Source organism: Panthera pardus, unplaced genomic scaffold, assembly GCF_024362965.1.
Source record: "Panthera pardus isolate Hobbes unplaced genomic scaffold, ASM2436296v1 HiC_scaffold_24, whole genome shotgun sequence".
NCBI lineage: Eukaryota > Metazoa > Chordata > Mammalia > Carnivora > Felidae > Panthera > Panthera pardus.
The window spans coordinates 47882958-47903149 of NW_026526810.1; the positions used below are offsets into that span (position 1 = coordinate 47882958).

At 39.3% G+C, this 20192-nt stretch overlaps 1 protein-coding gene across 2 annotated transcripts in view; it reads left to right on the forward strand.

The window, feature by feature from the left end:
- FBN1 (fibrillin 1) overlaps window positions 1–20192 on the forward strand; it is a 232038-nt gene that overhangs the window by 143365 nt on the left and 68481 nt on the right. For both annotated transcript variants that reach the window (XM_053889084.1, XM_053889085.1), the window contains exons 18-31: window positions 248–373; window positions 3976–4101; window positions 5056–5175; window positions 5391–5528; window positions 6372–6422; window positions 8268–8393; window positions 10478–10705; window positions 13207–13332; window positions 13451–13579; window positions 14361–14486; window positions 14598–14723; window positions 15894–16016; window positions 17100–17225; window positions 19323–19448. In XM_053889084.1, the coding sequence (XP_053745059.1) occupies window positions 248–373; window positions 3976–4101; window positions 5056–5175; window positions 5391–5528; window positions 6372–6422; window positions 8268–8393; window positions 10478–10705; window positions 13207–13332; window positions 13451–13579; window positions 14361–14486; window positions 14598–14723; window positions 15894–16016; window positions 17100–17225; window positions 19323–19448 (1797 nt within the window). The remainder of the gene's footprint in view (window positions 1–247; window positions 374–3975; window positions 4102–5055; window positions 5176–5390; window positions 5529–6371; window positions 6423–8267; window positions 8394–10477; window positions 10706–13206; window positions 13333–13450; window positions 13580–14360; window positions 14487–14597; window positions 14724–15893; window positions 16017–17099; window positions 17226–19322; window positions 19449–20192) is intronic.

Genomic DNA, 20192 nt, shown 5'->3' on the forward strand with positions numbered 1-20192 from the left:
CTGATTAAGGATTGGTAATCTTGTAGTTCCAGCTCAAATGCCAAGTTCCTCACAAGGACTGGTGGAAGGAAGATTTGATTCAGAATATCTTATAGTGGCAAGAAGTGATCAAGCTTTCTCATCAAAGTGAAACTTGATTTTCACCAGGTCCTAAGGTTTTTACATTTATTGTAATGTTATTTTTTTGACAGTTCTTTGACCTTTGCTTTAGAATGTTATTGATATTGAACTCTTTTTGGTGGTGCAGATATAAATGAATGTGCATTAGATCCAGATATCTGCCCAAATGGAATTTGTGAAAATCTCCGTGGGACCTACAAATGCATATGCAATTCAGGATATGAAGTGGATTCAACTGGGAAAAACTGTGTTGGTAAGAAGATTCACCTGTTTTCTAAGACATTTCATGCATCATGCATTCCTTTTTTTGTTGCTTGCAGGGAACTGCTTTTGAGTAGCTTTAGGACTGAGCAAATGGGTGATCTTCACTTTGGGTGTCAGCATGACATACATGTCTCGATTAACTGAAATTTACATAGCTGAATCCTGATAATTTATAAGTAGTCATGTGTCATGTTCACTCCAAAAAAGAGAAGCTCCTTAGATGTAGAAAATACAGATTGTGAGCCGTTCTCTTGTGTCTACAAAGGCATCCCTATTTTTACCAAGAGAAACAACTCTTCTCCCAACCACTTATTAGATTCAATCAATCCAGCTTATTTTCAGTAATAACTGTTCTCTGTTATGTTTAGCAAACACCACTTTTGATGCTTTAACAAATTTTAATGAAGGTACCAGCCAGTAACTAAGAAAACAAAACAAAACAAAGAAACAAAAAGAACACCTTTGGTTGGGAAGAAAATGGTCAACATGGGCACCATTATTTTTTCAACTTTCTTCAGTTGCCTAGACTAGTATTTTCTGAAATGTACTGTCCATTCTGTAGTGTAGTGACATAATACTGCAGGTTTCCTGAAGTTGAGCTTCTAACACCAGAGTATTTATTCTCATGGGAATATGCCAGAGTGTACTGAAACCAAAATGTAAGATGGTGCATCCTTTTTATCTGAAAGCAAAACACATTTTACATAAAAAAAAAAATACTTCCGTGGAGTAGGATGAAAAGTAATAGGCTTTAATAAGGATAAAAGGGAGGCCTCAATTATATTTTTACTCTCTAAAAGCCATTTGGGTCTTCAGTGTTAGAACTTACTGTCTTCTGCCCTGGTGGTATTTTAGTGGTAGAGTTTGAAAAGTACTGCTCTAAGGTGGTCAGTTAATGGAACATGCAATAATTTCGAGATGCTGCAGATTGAAATAAACAAAAATGACTTTCTTTTCATTCTTTCAACACATGATCAATCAAGTATTAACTACTTGCCAGGTACTGAACTCAGCTATCTCCCAGACAGCCATTAGTTGACCCAAGAAAAGAAAGTTCCTCCTCCTATTTGTCCCTGAGGTAACAAGCAATTTTACTTGCCATGGTTCCTTACTTTACCACTGCACATCCTCTTGGTGTTGAGGAGCTTGCTGAAATGCTTCGACCCCTACCAAGAAACTTGTTGCCTTTGATTAGACAAACAGTGCCTGAACTTTAAGAGGAATAAATTACATTATATAGAACTGTATTCCCCTGGGCTGAGAAAAATGGCCATGTCAATTAAGTAGTTTTTTAACAGCTTACTATGCTATGTTGAACTATTAAAAATGACCACCTCTGAAATATCCGTAAGTTGTCCCCTGACCTCTTGCCATTGTACACATTCTTTTCAAAGCTCCTCCAACCTAACTGTGTATTTCTGTCTCCTTTCAGGAATCTCTTTACCCCAGTTTGTTTTGATACTGTGAGATCATGGCTCTATCTGTGAGACTAGGGCTCTGTGTACAAAGAAAAGAGAGGGACTCTAGAGATAGAACAGAGAGGAAGGCTAACTCTAAATGTCCCAAAACAAGCCCTCAACCATTTTGCCCCCTCTGGCTCTCTGCAGGTCACCTATTCCCCACACACTCTAGCCTTCTCTTCTTCTTCCCTGTACTTCTATTCAGCATAAATAATGTTTACTTTTGTTTTCTAACTTCTTAAAGGATGCAACATGGCAAGAGTAGTTTCTGTCATGCAATGTACAGTGTGCAGGTTGAAGCAGAATATCGCATCTAATAGATGTCTTTGTTGTTAGGCCTGCCTGTAATGTCATAATGGGCAAAGTGGAGGTAGCAATTATTTTCGAAGAAGCAGAAATCTTACTTGAGTATTTTTCACTTGCTGTCCTTCTTCACTCATGGCTTGCACACTCATAAAAAGAAGTAACAGTAAATAAAAGCTTCTTCTCTGCCCCCCTTTAAATCACCTTTCATCTTAGTTTCAGGCTAAACTAGTACATAAAAAAATGAGGATAGGAGGTCTTCAGGGGAGCTGTATAGTTATCACAAAACCCTCTTCTTTCAACTACGGATTTCTTTTTCTTTCCCTAACTTTTATTGCTGTCCCCAAATTAGCCCTTCCCTCTTTGTGGTCTACAATGACTTTTGAGAAGTGAATTCTTCCTCTCTCACACCCTTAATTTTAGGGCTTATTTTCTGGGGTACAGTTGTCATTTGAGTACACATGGTGTTTTCAAACTAGATTTACAATTTAATTTTTCTGTAAAAGCCTCTCTTCATCAGAAGACAGAAATCATTATTTATTTGAGCAGGCCCAGAAAGACACAGAGATGTTTTAGCTTCATCCAAAAAATCACCCCATTGGAAGCAAAAGGGAGAGTTTGGGAGGCCGTAGGGATTCTTCGTCAACAAGTTAAATATATACTCCAAAGTTGAACTGATTATCATCAGGTCAGAAGTATGTTCATATTTCAGATTATGTTTAGAGATATAAAGTTAAGAATCAAAAACCCACCACAGCCGTCCCCTCCAGGGACTGGCTGGTTTTTATCTTAATCATAAAATCCTCGATATAAGGTTCCAGATTCTTCTGGCATCATCAAAGTTTAAGAATTGCAATACTAACTCTTTGGGGAAGTGTTAGCATTCCCTATATCATTTTGATAGACTTCTCACCATGTTGTTTGCTCATACAATAATATAACTTTATACTTAATTTTTCTATAATTTAAGTACTTTATAAATATATTGCTAATTTACTTGTATTTACCACTGTGAACCTATGATGATTTCTAGTACTGAATTGGTGTATCCTTTATGTTAGGGCTACTAGATTGTCAAATGATTATATAAGCAGAATTTGTTGATGTGTAAAAAAAAAAAATTCCTTGTGAACATATAGCCTATTCTATGTCTGTGTGATGTAGTTTAGGCCAACTAAACTATATATAACTATAAACTATATATAACAAACTGTTGAAGTTCCACACTTCCTAAATTACCTGAGTAACACATATCAAAAGTTAGATTTTACATGAGACAGACCTATTATTCACCCGAAAGTAAGGAATTTTTCTGAGCTCTCTGAATCTCAAGTCTAAACTCCTCATGAGAATTATAAACTCTATAGATTGCTTCACACTCTATAAACACAATCGGAGACCATTTCAGTTGTTCTAAAGAAGAAACAACCATCCTAGAACTAACACATATCAAAGTTGGACCATACTTTCTAAATGTTTATTTAGTCCCTTAAATCAATAGGATTAGTCCTTTTAATTCTGGCACAATGAAACAGTTGTATAAAGATTAATGATTTCCAGCAAATCCAAGTTTCTTCCTGTTAAAGAAAGTAAATTGAACAGTATCTGGTGACTTTAGACTTTGTAGATCCCTACTATAAATAATCAGATGAAACCCCTATTTTCCTCAAATTAGGTAAGTTAGGCAAAAACCTGTGGTAGAGGAGTTTTCCCTCCTTGCTTAAATTAATCATTTCATATGACCTTAAAAATTTAACCTATAAAAAGCAGAGAAATTGCATGCAAAGAATGAGCTCCCTCTAAAAGTTCATGTTCATTGGTTTTGCAGATATTAATGAATGTGTGTTGAACAGTCTGCTTTGTGACAATGGACAGTGTAGAAACACTCCTGGAAGTTTTGTCTGTACCTGCCCCAAGGGATTTATCTACAAACCTGACCTAAAAACCTGTGAAGGTAAACTATGTTTTTATTCTTATATTAGGTACTTTATTGTCTTTTGGTATGCCACTGGAAAACCATGAAAATCAGTTAGAGTCATATTTATTTATTTATTTGTTTATTTATTTATTTATCTATTTATTCATTCATTCATTCATTCATTCAAGCAAGCAAGAAGGGTAGAGGGGCAGAAGGAGAGAGAGAATCCCAAGCAGGTTCCATGCTGAGCCCAACATGGGGCTCAATCCCACAATCCTGGGATTATGACCTGAGGTAAAATCAAGAGTTGGATGCTCAACCAACTAAGCCACCCAGGTGTCCCAGAGTCACCTTTATTTTAGACAATTATATCATTGTAATTGAGATTCTTTGGTCCCAAATGACAGTTGCATATACTTTGTAAGCTACTATGGTACTTACCTGCATTTGGCATTTTATTTGCCATCATTTAAGACATGAAGAAAATATTACATAGCTAGTAATTCAGAGATCACACTTAAAATTTGCTCCAGATTTCCTGAATAAAAACATTCAGCCATGTGCCAGATTCTGTGCTAGAGAGATATGCTCAATTACTATTCTTTTTTTTAAATTTCTTTAATGTTTATTTATTACTGAGAGACAGAGAGACACAGAGCGTGAGCAGGGGAGGGGTAGAGAGAGGGGGAGACACAGAATCCAAAGCAGTCTCCAGGCTCTGAGCTGTCAGCACAGAGCCTGATGCGCAGCTCAAACCCACAAACTATGAGATCATGACCTGAGCCGAAGTCGGTTGCCTAACCAACTGAGCTACCCAGGTGCCCCTCAATTATTATTCTTGATTTTCCATCTAGTCTAGAAAAAAAATCTATCTAGGCCAGCTTTACTATCTAATAAAGAATATGTAGTAGCAATTGAGGACACAGTTTAAATATTCCTTCATGCCCAAGACTAGTTTTTAGCAGTAATGTAGACCTCTTTTTGTTTTAGACATTGATGAATGTGAATCAAGTCCTTGCATTAATGGCGTCTGCAAGAACAGCCCGGGCTCTTTTATTTGTGAATGTTCTTCTGAAAGTACTTTGGATCCAACAAAAACCATCTGCATAGGTATTTATTCTGCTGTATCAGTACTGTATTTAGTGTCTACTTTTGATGCAAAAGACCTTATTGCATAAGAGTTTAAGTACGGATAAACAAAGTTTAGATTATCATTATCCCTTGTTTCATGATGCCCTTCTTGCTGTAATTCCAATGCACATATTTGAATGTTTGATAAAGATTTTATTAAGTATCTAATAAAATCTTCTCCAACCTCCTTACAGAAACTATCAAGGGCACTTGCTGGCAGACTGTCATTGATGGGCGGTGTGAGATCAACATCAATGGAGCCACTTTAAAGTCCCAGTGCTGTTCTTCCCTCGGTGCTGCCTGGGGGAGCCCGTGTACCCTATGCCAACTCGGTAAGAGAGAGACAGGCACTGTGGCTATGGGGCCCATCCCACTGGTCTCTTCGCTTAGAAAGAGGAAACCCAGTACTTTTTTCATTTAGGTTCACCTGGGAATTTTAGATTTAATTCCACTGACCTCAATGAAACATAGTGCTGAATAGGAAACTAAGAGAAGTGTCAAGGACAGTAATTTCATATGATTTGGTTATTATTGTCTATCACACACTGTAATGTGGTTTCCTGATGTTGCCTTCCTAGATCAGCAGTTTCTATGGGCTCTCTTAGAACCTCATACTTAGGGCTTTTTGCAGGCATAGATTATTTTCCAAAAATAGACCGACATAAAGGAACCACTATTCATGACCTAACTTCTAAATCTGTTGCAAAGCTGAGGTTTGAGAGCCTTGCTGATGATTTTATTGATTTGGTGTCTGGGTATATAAATGTGTGAATTTATATGTGTGAATGCTGCAGGCTAGGAGATCTTCAAATTTTAGACTTGGTCTTCCATATTCATGTTACAATAATCATATACTGTGACTCCTATTTTAGAGTTGTTAGCAAGAGAGAAATCTAGCCAATTTCCTTCTTAGTGATCACCTTAGCATGATCTTTAGGGGAACTTTGGGTCTTCAGAATCAGAGGAACTGAGCTTAATTCAAAGAGACATCTCATTCTCCTTCTTCATCTATACAGTCTCAGAAACACCTTGTTATCTTAGACTTATTCATAGCAACGAAATCTAATTCACGTCCAGGTACTCCTTCATGTTTCTTACACTATGTCATACAAAGTCTGGATATTGTTATCTCAAATTTGTTTTTTGGTTTTTATTTATTTGTTTGTTTTTTACAGATCCTATATGTGGTAAAGGCTATTCAAGAATTAAAGGAACACAGTGTGAAGGTATTTATGATTATTTATAAACCATAAATTTCTGTGTGCAAGAAGAATGCTTATGTTAACTTGGACTGGATAAAGTTGTCATGAAACTTTACAGTAAGAAATATGCAGCAGAGAGAAAAATTAATGAGAATTGCAGAACATAACACATGTTAATTTCACAAGCATATATATGCTGTCGCCAGTGTTGGAACACTATGGCCACAGGGCAGGGTGACTGAAAATGTTTTAGGCTGACCTAAAAGAGTGACTTTTAGAGTGACTGCACTTTCAAAACACTATCAGGAAGACAAAAGTGGAAGTTTTCAATGAGACTATAAAATTTGCATTTTTTCTTGGTTTGTCCTGGGTTTTGTTTGTTTGTTTGTTTGTTTGTTTAACGGTCATGAATGATATAGAAGGACATACTCTGTTGCCTCGTTTTTGAAAGTTTATGTGGATCCTCTCCAGTCTGCTGTGATTCTTTCTCACGGAGTCCCAGATAGATGCAGGTCAGGGTGACTAACACAACCTGACATGACACAGCAGCTGAAAAATTTTAAAAACAGCAATTAGTCCCATATGTGGAATGAAATGAAGTTTTTTCCTTGCTCACATAAAGAGGAACACTACAACCCCCACCCAAGGTCTTGCTTTCCAAATGATGACTGAATCCTTTGGCCTTTCTCTGGTCCAGACTCACGGTTAATAACTTATCTGACCTCAGCAGCACATTTTGATGTACAAGTGGCCAGAACAAAAAACCCAAAAAGGTAAATTTCCCCTCCCCACTTACATGTCTCACAAGGAAAGATTTCAAATAGATTTTTTACCATCACTCACTTGGAAAGTTATTTCTTCTAAATAGACACAGTGTGTGTGTGTGTGTGTGTGTGAACTAATGTTCCCCTTTTTTGGCATTGGCAAGTATATTTCTTTGAATTAACTTGATGGTGAATATTTTTCCAAGTTAAGTGCAGAGAACATACTGAGTTCCATTAAGCACTGGGAGGGACTGGTACATTTGAGAGAGACTGGGTGAATGATGAATGAATGAACATGAGCATCTTTTGACTCTCCCTAACTCAAGCTGGGACAGAACAGTCTGAGACCATTGCTGAGTTAGAACTATATGCCTTCTGGGGACATCTCAACAGATGACACTTAAAAAGACACTTTTGACTGACCCCACATATTTCTCAGTGGGATTTTTCTCAATGCTCACCTTCACACAATCTCTTCTTTGTTCATTTGAAAGACCAGGTTTCTGTCTCTACTTATTTCCAGACATCTGATCTCATAAAGCTAATTATGTGACTCCTGGGAGTCTTACCTGAGATGTCTATAGTACCCAGAGCTGTCACCAAGAACTCACACCAACTCCCAGCCTCTGTAACTCAAAAATTACTGGGTTGCCCAGTGGCTCAGTTGGTTGAGCATCCGACTCTTGGTTTTGACTCAGGCCATGATCTCACAGTTCGTGAGTTCCTGAGTTCGAGCCCCACATCAGGCTCTGCGCTGACAGTGTGGAGCCTGCTTGGGATTCTCTCTCCCTCCCTCTCTCTGACCCTCCTCTATTCACACTGTCTCTGTCTCTCTCGAAATAAATAAATAAAACTTAAAAAAAATTACTCGCTAGGACCAATGGAGAAACTCTTATAACTTTGGTAATAGGTGGACTCAGCATGGTTGCTATTCAAAGATCCCAGAAATTCTACATCAACTATTTGGAGGCAAACTAATTTTGTGAATTTGTTTGGTTCAAAATGGCCTTTTCTGTTGTGAGAATAATTATGACCCCTTGTATGAAATAAAACAGAATGATGTTGTATAGATATTTTAACTTCATGCTTTTTTTTTTCTTCATAGATATAAATGAGTGTGAAGTATTCCCAGGAGTATGCAAAAATGGCTTATGTGTTAACTCGAAGGGATCGTTTAAATGTCAGTGTCCCAGTGGGATGACTTTGGATGCCACAGGGAGGATCTGCCTAGGTAAATCCTGAGCTCATTACTTTTCTTATGACCATCTCCTAAAGATTATTAAAGAGTCAGTTAACAAGACAAAGTTGAATATTTGGTTTCAAGTACAGATACACACACGCCCAATTCAACATTTCCACTAGGATTTATGGTGGTTTCCTTGACAAATAGGCTTCCTCACTCAAGCTCTTTGTTTATCCTTTATACAAAGAGTAGAGAACATGTTAGTGAAGAGAAACTTTAGTTCTATATTGATGTAACTATTCCTTAAATATTACCATCGTGGTTATCATTCCAAAGCTCTTAAATCTGCCCCCATATGCCATGGACTATAGGATACAAAGTGAACAGAGGCAAGAACATTTTTGCTTGATTGAAAACTGTAGCCCATGGCCGCTAGGCATGTGCTGCCATTGGCAAGATGGACAGGTCCTTGCAGGAAACTCTTATGGGTATGAGTGAAGAGTGCCACAGTCCTGAATAGTGAAGGAGCCCAGGGGTACTGTCACTTCTAATCATGGTGGGATTCTCCATGCCAACTGCTCAAGTCCAAGTGGCAATGATATGGAAGATGGGACCCTGAGTTCTTAGAAAGCTGCCCTATGGACTTTTAATGACAGCACGTTTGAGATCCCACAATCGTGTGTGGCATCTGCCAGAGTTATTCTGATGCTACTTCTGTGGCTTCTGACTGCCAGGAATATGTCTCTTGGGTCACTCGTTTCTGAGTCCATGACTCTGAAAATGATGCTCAGATACATTGTGTATCTGAAACCGTATTCCTCTGAGATCATCCTTAACCACTATAGGTGGTTAAAAGAGTGATATGAGGGTAAGGGATTCAGATTGTTTATGAGTTAGAACTAACTAACCTTTAAATATAGAACTGTATGGTTTATAGCATAAGCAATATGGGAGGGAAAAGATGGAATCCCAAGGCTTGAGTCTTGTTGCAACCATGGATGTCAATTACTCTCCTCTGGAGTCAGCTTTTGTTTAGGAGGAATGAGCATTTAATGAAATCCTTCTTCTAGGTTCTTCAGTCAAAAGATGCTTCAGTGTTTAATGTAGAAATCATTTTAAAAGATAGGAGCTATCCATCTGATTAGAGGCAACCTGAATGTAGAGTTGCCCCAAAGACTTCAGAAGCTTTCTGACATTAAAGGAAGTTCAAGCACTTAGGTGAATGGTTAAAGACCACACTGTGAAGGAAAAAGAGAGGGAAGATAATGCCTTAGGTTTTAATTACACTTTACAGTTTCCATACACACAATCTCATCTGAGCCTCACAGTACCGCCCCCCCCAAGGATGGGTGCAACATCATTTTACAGATATGGAAAGTCAGGGACAGGGTTCATAATTTGTCTAAGACAAGCAGCTTCTTAGTTGCAAGACTAAGCTCCGGGTCTTCTGACATCCACCATGTCACTTCTCCTACTCTCCCTTACGATTCCATGAATTTGGGGTTGGGGCTAGAGGTGCCCACATGTGCCCCAAAGAATGTACACATAAGACCATGTAAAGGTGAAAGAAATACTTGAGAAGAGGAATGGATGGCTTTTCTTTGTATTTTTCCTCTTTAATCCCAAGTAAGGCAGTCTTCATTTTGGAATTTAACATTGCACCTCTCCAAAAATGAGGTATGCTGGAGCTGGCTTAGGTGTTCTCCGGTGATAAAGAGTGCAGCTTCCTTGTAGCCAGAGAGCAGACGTCAAGGCATTATGGAGCGCATGCATTGGTAGTAAGCATGTCTGTACAGGGAGCAGACATCTCCCAAAAGAGCATTGTGGGATTTCCCAGAATACTGTTCCTCATGTAGAATTATCAGAAGGCGCCTAAACTTTAAAGGAATGTTTCCAGAAATAGGAGGTCCAAATAAATATGAGCTACCAAAGAAAAGGGAGTCTTTGTTAGGTGGGAATACCCATCAGAAAGCCTGAGCTCCTTTTGGAAAAAAAAAAAAAAAATCATTCCGGCCAATAAGTACATCACAGATTATGGTGTTTATTGTACTTCGCCTGACACAACTGGTTGGCAGCTGGGGCCAGTGAAAACAGAGTAGCTCTCGTCAGCCTCCCTGTGTTCCATCTGGCAGATATCCGCGTGGAAACCTGCTTCCTGAGGTACGAGGACGAGGAGTGCACTCTGCCCATTGCCGGACGCCACCGCATGGACGCCTGCTGCTGCTCGGTCGGGGCGGCCTGGGGTACCGAGGAATGTGAGGAGTGTCCTGTGAGGAACACGCCTGAGTACGAGGAGCTCTGTCCCAGGGGGCCTGGATTCGCCACCAAAGAAATTACAAATGGAAAACCTTTCTTCAAAGGTACAATGGTTTCAGTGCTTGATTGCTCCTCTTTTTAGACGGACTGGAGGTTCTGCTACCAGGAGAACTACAGTGAACAACACCCATGTGGCCATCCCTCAATGATCTGAGCGTACATCGTTCACCTGCTGGGTTAACAGATAGCAGATGTTCACTCTGCGACGGCTTCTCCTTCCCCACCTCCAGGACTGCCCGAGGTCACTTGCCTCTCCCATTAGCTATTTATTAAGTGTTAACGTAGATTATAGTACTATCCTAAACCAAATAGAAACAAAAAGGCAATCTTCTTGGGGAATTTTAATTCCATCTGCTAATGCTAAATGATTTTCCCTTTTATCTCCTGATTTCATCTGGGTCACTTCAGTTCACCTGAGTATAGATATTGGGGGTGAGTGGCATGAGAAGCCAATGGCAGGTCCTCTTGGTCCAAAATACAGTGAAGGTCATTCCTGTGCCAAACACATTCCAGTGCCTTATGATATCTCAAACACTATTTCGGTTTATTATACTATAACCTAAAATTCATGTAAAAAAAATGAGAAATTACAGATTTAATCTAATTCCGAAATTGATTTAACTTTTTATGCACAATGATGCATAACTTGTTTACTTTAGCACACGGAAAAAATCATGACTGGTTTCTCAGAATTCCAGTTTTTCAGAGAGTCTCAGCTTATATTCCTGGTATAGATTTTTATCTTGGTTGCCCAGTGTGTCTGGGCCTAGTTATTACACTTCATGACTAAATCAACTTATAAAACTGGGAAATGAGTATATGAATATTGCTTAATTATTCTTATATAAAAAGTGTAAACTTTTTTTGTACCGAGTGTTCAGTCCAAGAAACCATGGGGATTAAAATTCTGTCTATAGAGACAGTTTCTAGATGGCCTCTTAAATGTCTCCTAAGTAAATTCAAAGGAATTTGAATGATTTGCTTCCAAAGACTGTGGCAATCCATTGCCACAGAAGGACTTATTCTGGAGATTTAATTTGTCTTTCATGACATTTTGTAGAAATGAACTTGTATACTTTGAACTTTAGGTCTTGCTTCAGAAAGACTCCTGAAAGGAGGGGCACCTGGGTGGCTCAGTTTGTTAGGCATCTGACTTCGTCTCAGGTTATGATCTCACCATTTGTGAGCTTGAGCCCTGCATCAGGCTCTGTGCTGACAGCTCAGAGCCTGGAGCCTGCTTCCGATTCTGCGTCTCCCGCTTTCTCTGCCCCTCCCCCACTTGCACTCTGTCTCTCTCTCTGTCTCTGTCTCTCTCTCAAAAATAAATAAGCATTAAAAAAAAAAAAAAACTCCTGAAAGGAGATCACAGGGTACCTATGCAGTCTCCTAGTGTACAAGAAACTCTTTTAATTATATTAGTAACACCTTAATATTAATTGAGAAAAATTTTTAAATTTTATACATAATTCAGAAAATATTTTAAATAGTATACAGTATTTACAAATAGTTTAAATTATAAATGGCATCTTTTTTGCCATTCTTATATTTTAGGTGTATCCAAAGAAGCATCAAAAAGAATAGATGAATATCTCATTCCACTATACTCTCAGTTGGTTGCTGTGAAGCAATATATGCCAGTCATCTTCTATGTGCTTTTAAGTATGGATGCTAGTGGTTTAGAATATTTAGTCATTCATTCAGCAAATACTTAAGTGTTTGGTATGTATCAGGCAGTGTGCTGGGCTCTAAAAGTCCAAATAAACACCCCCTCTACTTCCCTAATATTGCTTTCTAAAATGTAGAAGTTTAAAAGACTAGAAGCATTTACAAAATCATAGTTCTCATGGATCATCACACATTCTTTAAATTGCATATTGCCAAGGGGCACCTGTGTGGTTCAGCCTGTTGAGCGTCTGACTTTGGCTCAGGTCATGATCTCACGGTTCATGAGTTCAAGCCCCACGTTGGGCTCTGTGCTGTCAGTGCAGAGCCTGCTTTAGATCCTCTGTTCCTTCCACACCCCCAATACCCCCCCCCCACTCTCTGCCCCTCCCCTGCTCGTGCTCGCTGGCACTCTCTCTCTCTCGCTCTCTCCCAAAAATAAATAAACATTAAAAATACAATACATTACAATACCATACAATACAATACAATACAATACAATACAATACAATACAATACAATGCATATTGCCAAGACTTTAAATCAGGACCCTCCTGGGTTTTAAATAAGGGCATTGAGGGGCGCCTGGGTGGCTCAGTCGGTTAATCATCCGACTTTGGCTCAGGTCACCATCTTGAAGTTCATGGGTTTGAGCCCCAGGTGGGGCTCTGTGCGGACAGCTCAGAGCCTGGAGCCTGCTTCAGATCCTGTTTCCCTCTCTCTCTGCCTCTCCCCTGCTTGTGCTTTCCCTCTCTCTCTCTCTCTGTCTCTCTGTCTCTCTCTCTTTCTCAGAAATAAATAAACATTAAAAAATAAAATAGGGGCATGGAAAACTCCTTATAGGATGCTCAGGAACTTTCTGCACATTTTATTTTTCTTGAAGATATCAACGAGTGCAAGATGATTCCCAGCCTCTGCACCCACGGCAAGTGCAGAAACACCATTGGCAGCTTTAAGTGCAGGTGTGACAGTGGCTTTGCTCTTGACTCTGAAGAAAGGAACTGCACAGGTCAGTGATGGGCTCCCCTTCCTGGGACACCCTTTAGAACTCTTCACCTTTAACATATTGCCACAAGAATGAAAGCTGTCCTGATACTCATGTGCTGCCACTTACTGCCTTCATTCAGACATCGACGAATGCCGAATATCCCCTGACCTCTGTGGCCGAGGCCAATGTGTGAACACCCCAGGGGACTTTGAATGCAAGTGTGACGAGGGCTATGAAAGTGGATTCATGATGATGAAGAACTGCATGGGTAAGTGTGTGACCATCTGATCCGCACAGGAAGAGAGGGATTCCCTGAAGCTTTGATAACTCAGAGCCTCCCTCCCAGGATTCCCCAGCTCCCCCAGTGGACTGGTTTCCTGACCAGTGAGTCCAGAATCAGTCTGGGGCAGAGGGAGACTGACATGCAGAAAGCATGAGGGAATTCATGCTGTGAGTTGGCAGGTGGCCTAGGATACCAGTTATGGGTCTAAGAAGTGAGTTTAACACCTGGAAGAGACACCCCATGGAAGAGAGAACAATTCAAACATTAGCTGTGTTGGAGGTCACATTATGGGGCTTCTGTCCAACATCTAGAAAAAGAGATTGATTACGCTGGCTGTATTAGATCGGGTTCCCTAGAGAGAGGCCTGAGATGGGGATTTTTGTGAGGTAGTACTCTCAGAAAGAAGCTATAAGGAAGTAAGGGAAGCAAATTAGGGCAGGGAAAGAGGTCTCTTAGCCCTAACCTGATCCTACAGGGGCCTCTGGAATATGAATGGCACCAAAGAGTTGTCCCGCTGTTAGACAAGGAGGCCACATTGTACAGTCCCGTGCCAGCCACTGGGAAGCCCCCACCACAGGGGTGGGGTATAATTCTCGCCTCTCAGACATTTCTGGGTGAGAGGGACAGTGGTTCTCCAAGAAGGGAGTCTGTGAGCCATGGGCAGCCAGGACTCTAACCAACTGGGTGCACTGAGGAGGGCACTGGCCTGGGGTCCTGGACTAGGACACCACCACCATCGTCAACATGGGCCATCACCATTTTGCAGATATCGATGAGTGTCAGAGAGATCCTCTCCTGTGCCGAGGAGGTGTTTGCCTAAACACAGAGGGAAGCTTCCGCTGCGAATGTCCTCCTGGTCATCAGCTGTCCCCCAACATCTCAGCATGTATAGGTAAGGAAGAAGACTTTCAGACCACTTATTTGTCCTCAGCTGTTCAACCCACGCTTCTGCCACAGTTAGAAGCTTCTGTCTGGATGTTAACTATTTTTATTTTCTAAACAGACATCAACGAGTGTGAACTGAGTGCGAATCTCTGCCCCAATGGCCGTTGTGTGAACCTCATAGGGAAGTATCAGTGTGCCTGCAACCCTGGCTATAATCCAACTCCTGACAGGCTGTTCTGTGTCGGTAAGTTCTCTCTTTCATTTTATGTTTTATTTAGTCTCTTCCTAAAACACCCAAACAATGTTCTCTGAGTTTTGTTTTCATCACTAGTTACTTTTACTTTATCTTCCTTATTTTCCTGCAAGTAAAAATTCTTTTCATGGTGGCTCACGATCTTTGGATCTCACCTCCCTTGTCTGTTTAAAGAACCATTTAAATGAAGGATGTTGTATGTTTTAGCTCTAACAAGTATAATTTGAGCCGTGCTGCTTTGAACGGTAGCACATGCTTTGTTTATGCACGTGCGTACCCAGGCAAATCAGCAAGTGATTACTAACCACCTGCCATAAACAAAGCCTGGGTTCTGTGACAAAGACAAAAAACATAGGGTACGGTGTCTGCCCTTAGGTGGTTTAGATCAGTTAAGACATTTCAAAGAATAATTATTGGAAAGAAGACTGTGTTCTGTTCATATCTTACGTTGAGATGGAGGCCAGGTCTGGCACTTCTTAAAGACGGGGTTTTGTGGGACAAGCATTTTGCTTTGTGGACGGCCCTCTGTGGGTTTAGTGGGAAGAGTGGCATAGAAAGCCCTCTGGGTTTATTGTGCCCAAAGTCAAAGTGAAACTTTTTAAAAGCTGCCAGTTTTTGCCTGGTTTGGGGTGTACATCATGTGGAACTGCCAAGTCTCACATGGTTTCCACCCAAAGCCATAAATCAGCCCAAATTTTTCTGAAACATGGCCCAGGACAACTGAGAATTCCAACTCAGGTTCTTGAAAAGGATTGGAATCTCAGCCGATCTAACTGAATGTCAAGTTTATAATTGAATATGTGACCCAGAGAATTTCATCCACGTGCCCATTATCATATCTGGGATTGTTCTTTTGTCCCTAGCATTTATCCTACATTGCATGTGGCACAACATGTACTGTGTAACTGATTGTTCGTTTAACTCCCAGCTGCAACATAAGCATGATGAAGGTAGGGATAGGATGTGTCTCATTCACTATTAGATTCTTATCTCTAGCACATGGTAGGTTTGTCCTTTATATGTGTTGAAGGAATTGAATGACCCAATGACTTCCAGTTGCCCTAGGATGTTTTTGTCTTGTTTTGTTTTTCTTTGGAAACTTTAATCCCATGCCATGATCTCAAACACAGAGCAAGGTGATGTTGTTTTTATTTTTCTTAGACATCGACGAATGCAGCATAATGAATGGTAATTGTGAGACTTTCTGCACAAACTCGGAAGGCAGCTATGAATGTAGCTGTCAGCCAGGATTTGCACTAATGCCCGACCAGAGGTCATGCACTGGTGAGTAGGGCTTAGCTTCCTATGAAATCTTTCAATAACAGGTCCATACCTAGAGTGGTTCAGGGCCCATATTTTGGAGTCAGACAGTCCTGAGTTGAAAAAATTTTTTGTCACATATTTTAGCTGCATGTCCTTAATAAAGATCCTTTGCATCAGATTCCTCATCTAAAAGATAGGGTTCAGATTGCTTGTGTGGGGGAGTGTACAGAGTGCTTAGCACAGTTCCTGGCATATGGAGTATAAAATTTGGTTTCCTTACTGATCAGAATTTTGAAGAATCTGATCTTTTGGTTTATTCAGTGCTACTCAGGGCCCAGATTCTCTGGACCAGCAGCATCAGCATCACTCGAGAATGTGTTAGAAATGCAAAATCTTGGGCCTTACCCAGATTTACAGAACCAGAAACTCCTGGGGATAGATCCCAATAATCTGTTTTCACAAGTTCTCCAAGTGCTAACACTTGAGAACTGTTGCTCTAATTTTCACTTCCTGTTGTATCATCCCGGGCTGGAAGAGCCATGTCGTCAGCTAGAGATGAGAAGGGAGGTAGGTAAGACAGGTTTTCACTTTGGTTTCCATTAAGAAGAGGCCTTGGGTTTAGGAATCAAAATTATTTTATCTTATCTAGAAAAATCTCCTTGAAAAGCTAAAATATAAATTTGACCATAATAGTTAAATGTTGAAAATAAATATTTTTACTAAAAATGCATCAAAGTAGATAAGCTTATTTTAAGCAAACTTCACCTTTAAAATAGCAGTAAACCAGATGATAGATCTTAGGCATTTACATTTGACAATGAGAAAAATAAAATTCATAATCATTGTTGAGTGATAAATTCATATCAGGAATAAAATTACTAATTAAATGACGGATTTCTAAGAGGGTGTGGATCTTGATCCTGAATAGTGTATTGTAAATCTTGAAAATGGTTTTCTGCTTTTTCACCCAGGATAAATTGATGGGACCTTTGGATTTGAGAACTAATTCTCTTATGCAAATAGGCTGAGTTTATTGGACTTTCTCACCCTTTAATAACAGAACTAATATTAACAACACACTATTGTTGGCTTTATTCTCTGCAGACATTGATGAGTGTGAAGATAACCCCAATATCTGTGATGGTGGTCAGTGTACAAACATACCCGGGGAGTACAGGTGCTTGTGTTATGATGGATTCATGGCATCTGAAGACATGAAGACTTGTGTAGGTGAGAAAAGAAAACAGAATTTTCCATTTTGTCTGGGTATTCACAAGCCCTGTTAAATGACATTAGCACTAGTTTTGGTAGTTGATAAATGGATCCTATGGGGAAAGTAAGGATATTTAGGAGCATATTAGTAATATTTCAAAGCCAGCAGTCCAAAGAGCAACTTTCTTGTGACTGTGACATAATGTTCTTGTCAGATATGTTATGTGGACTGAGTTAACCATTGGTCAACTCCACACATACACTTATTTTGTGTCTGTGCATTATTTCTGTCTCCTTAACCCTTCTTCTGTTGTGACTAGAGTCTAGGCCTTTAAAATATTTTTACTAAAGGCAAGCAAAATTTATTTCTGACAAGAATGCGACAAACTCTACAATTGATTGTATTGATGTATTCTATTGCTATGTCTTCAAATTTGTTACAGTTTTCTTCTGTAATATCTAATCTCATTCAGTATTTTTTAAGCTCAGACATTGTAGTTTTCATCTCCAAAAATTTGATTTGGGTCATTTTTCACATCTTCTCTATGTCCAGTCATTCCTCTTGCTTTTTGAGCATATGAAATAGAATTAGAATAACTGCTTCAATGTCCTTGTCTACCAATTCCATCATCTGTGTCGGTTCTGGGTCATTTCAGTAAATTGACTTTCTTCTTCATTATGGGTCATATTTTCCTGCTTCATTGAATGCTTGGTAATTTTTGATTGAATGCCAGACACTATAAATTTTGACTTACTAGGCGCTAGATATTTTTGTATCCCTAGAAATATTCTTGGGCTTTGTTCTGCAACCCAGTTATTTGGAAACAGATGGGTCTTTTCAAATGTTTGATGTTATGCTTTGAAGCAGCAGTTGCTGTAAGGCTTATTTTGCCCCATTATTGAAGGAAGACCCTTCTAAATTATGAGATTTTTCAATCTGACTGGTAGGAACAGGCACAATTACAGGCCTTCCGTGAGCCCTGATGATTGTTCCCTCTAATTCTTTTGAGTGATACTTCCCCTAGCTTCGAGTAGTTTCTTTACCTGAATGCACTGATCACTACTCATCTGAATATATGACAGGGACCCTTTGCAGATTCCCAGAGCTCTCTCTCTCCCTTCTTTCTTTTACTCTTCCTTGTGAACTCTGACTACCTTGACCTTCCAGGATGTCCAGCAGTATCCCCTCAACTCTGGGACACTACTTGGCTCCAACGTTCATCCCCTTCCCTATGCCATGGACTTAAAACTGTCCATACGCTGTAATCTAGAGCGTTTATGGAGCTCACCTAGCTTTTCTTTCTCTCAGGCATCACTGTCTTTGTTGCCTCTGTTGTTTTTTTGCTGGTGTTTCCCATGGGAAAGCAAATTCCACCTCTATTACTCCATCTTGGCCAGAAGTGAGAGTCTAGAATTAAAATTTTAAATTATCTCACATTTGTATCTTCAGAAAACCCTTACTGAATATTTATGAAGCCCTATAAATTAAAGTGAATATCATAGGGGTGACTGGGTGGCTCAGTCGTTTTGGCTCAGGCCATGATCTCGTTTGTGGTTTTGTGGGTTCAAGTCCCGCATCAGGCTCTGTGCTGGCAGTGCAGAGCCTGCTTGGGATTCTCTCTGCTCCTCACCCACTCGCACTGTCTCTGTCTCTGTCAAATAAATAAACTTAAAAAAACCCAGTAAAGTGAATGTCATAAAAAACAGAAAATTTTTAATTTGGGCAAGAAGTGAAGTTTGTCACGACCTGAACTAAGACTAATAGTGCATCTATACTTACTTTTAAAATACGGAATCTAACATGTTGGCAGTCTCAGGCTGAATTAAAATTTTTATCTTGCAACAGAATATGTCAGTTTTAGAAAGTTTTCTAGACTGTCACATAAACAGGCTCTATACACAGCCTAGAGTCAGTCTGTTTATTTGATTACGTGACCTCCTGCTTGTAGCCCAGATACAGAGCCAGTCTGCTGGGGTGGCCTGCGGTATGAACTGAGTGTGGCAGGTGTGAATTGAGCTCTGTAAATATGGTCCCTTTTTTTGTCTTCTGTCAGGGAGAAAAGTTTTCAATGATACCAAACAGTTATATGTATTAATAATATCTGTATTTTACAGATGTCAATGAATGTGACCTAAATCCAAATATCTGCCTAAGTGGAACCTGTGAAAACACGAAAGGTTCATTCATCTGCCACTGTGATATGGGATATTCAGGCAAAAAAGGAAAAACTGGCTGTACAGGTATGTTTTTTCAATTTGAACAAGAAAATATTTGATGGTTAAGAGACTACTGCCATAATTATCGAGTAACACAAGTTCTAAAACCACTAACATTTTAATTGCATTATAAAGCATTTTGTATAACATTTTTCATTAGCTTACCCTCCCCTTCTTTGAAACTTGTTATACTTTAGATCAGATCTACACTGAAGTTTTTTCCTTTACCTGTGGAAAAAGGCATATTGAATGAATTACCACTATAACACTATAAATATCAAATTTTTATGAGGTTAAAAATAACATTTTTATATTTTATAGTTAACATGCTAATTACTAAACATTCCTATCCCTTTATTAAAGCAAGCCACCCTTGTCAACATTTCATTTAAGGTTTTATAACTGAAATTATTTTTTAAAGAAACATCCTACAATTCATATATTTCATCAATTCCCATCATCTTCCACTTCATTTAATTAGTGTGCTTTTGATGTGCTAAGTTGCTTTACCCCAAATAGTTCCTTGGACTTAGCAAATCTTAAGACGTGATAATTAAACCGTTTGTAATTTTTATTTGCCTAATACCAATAGCTCATAAGAAAACCTTTTCAGAACATTTGTAGGAGATTATTTTATTAAACATCAAGTAAAAGAAGTCACTCTGTGTAGATGATATTGTTTTTAAGTGTTTAGTTGGTGTTTTCAAATTAGAGGACATGATGGTAAGTATGTGGAATAATATAATAATGTTTTACTATAGTTACTTA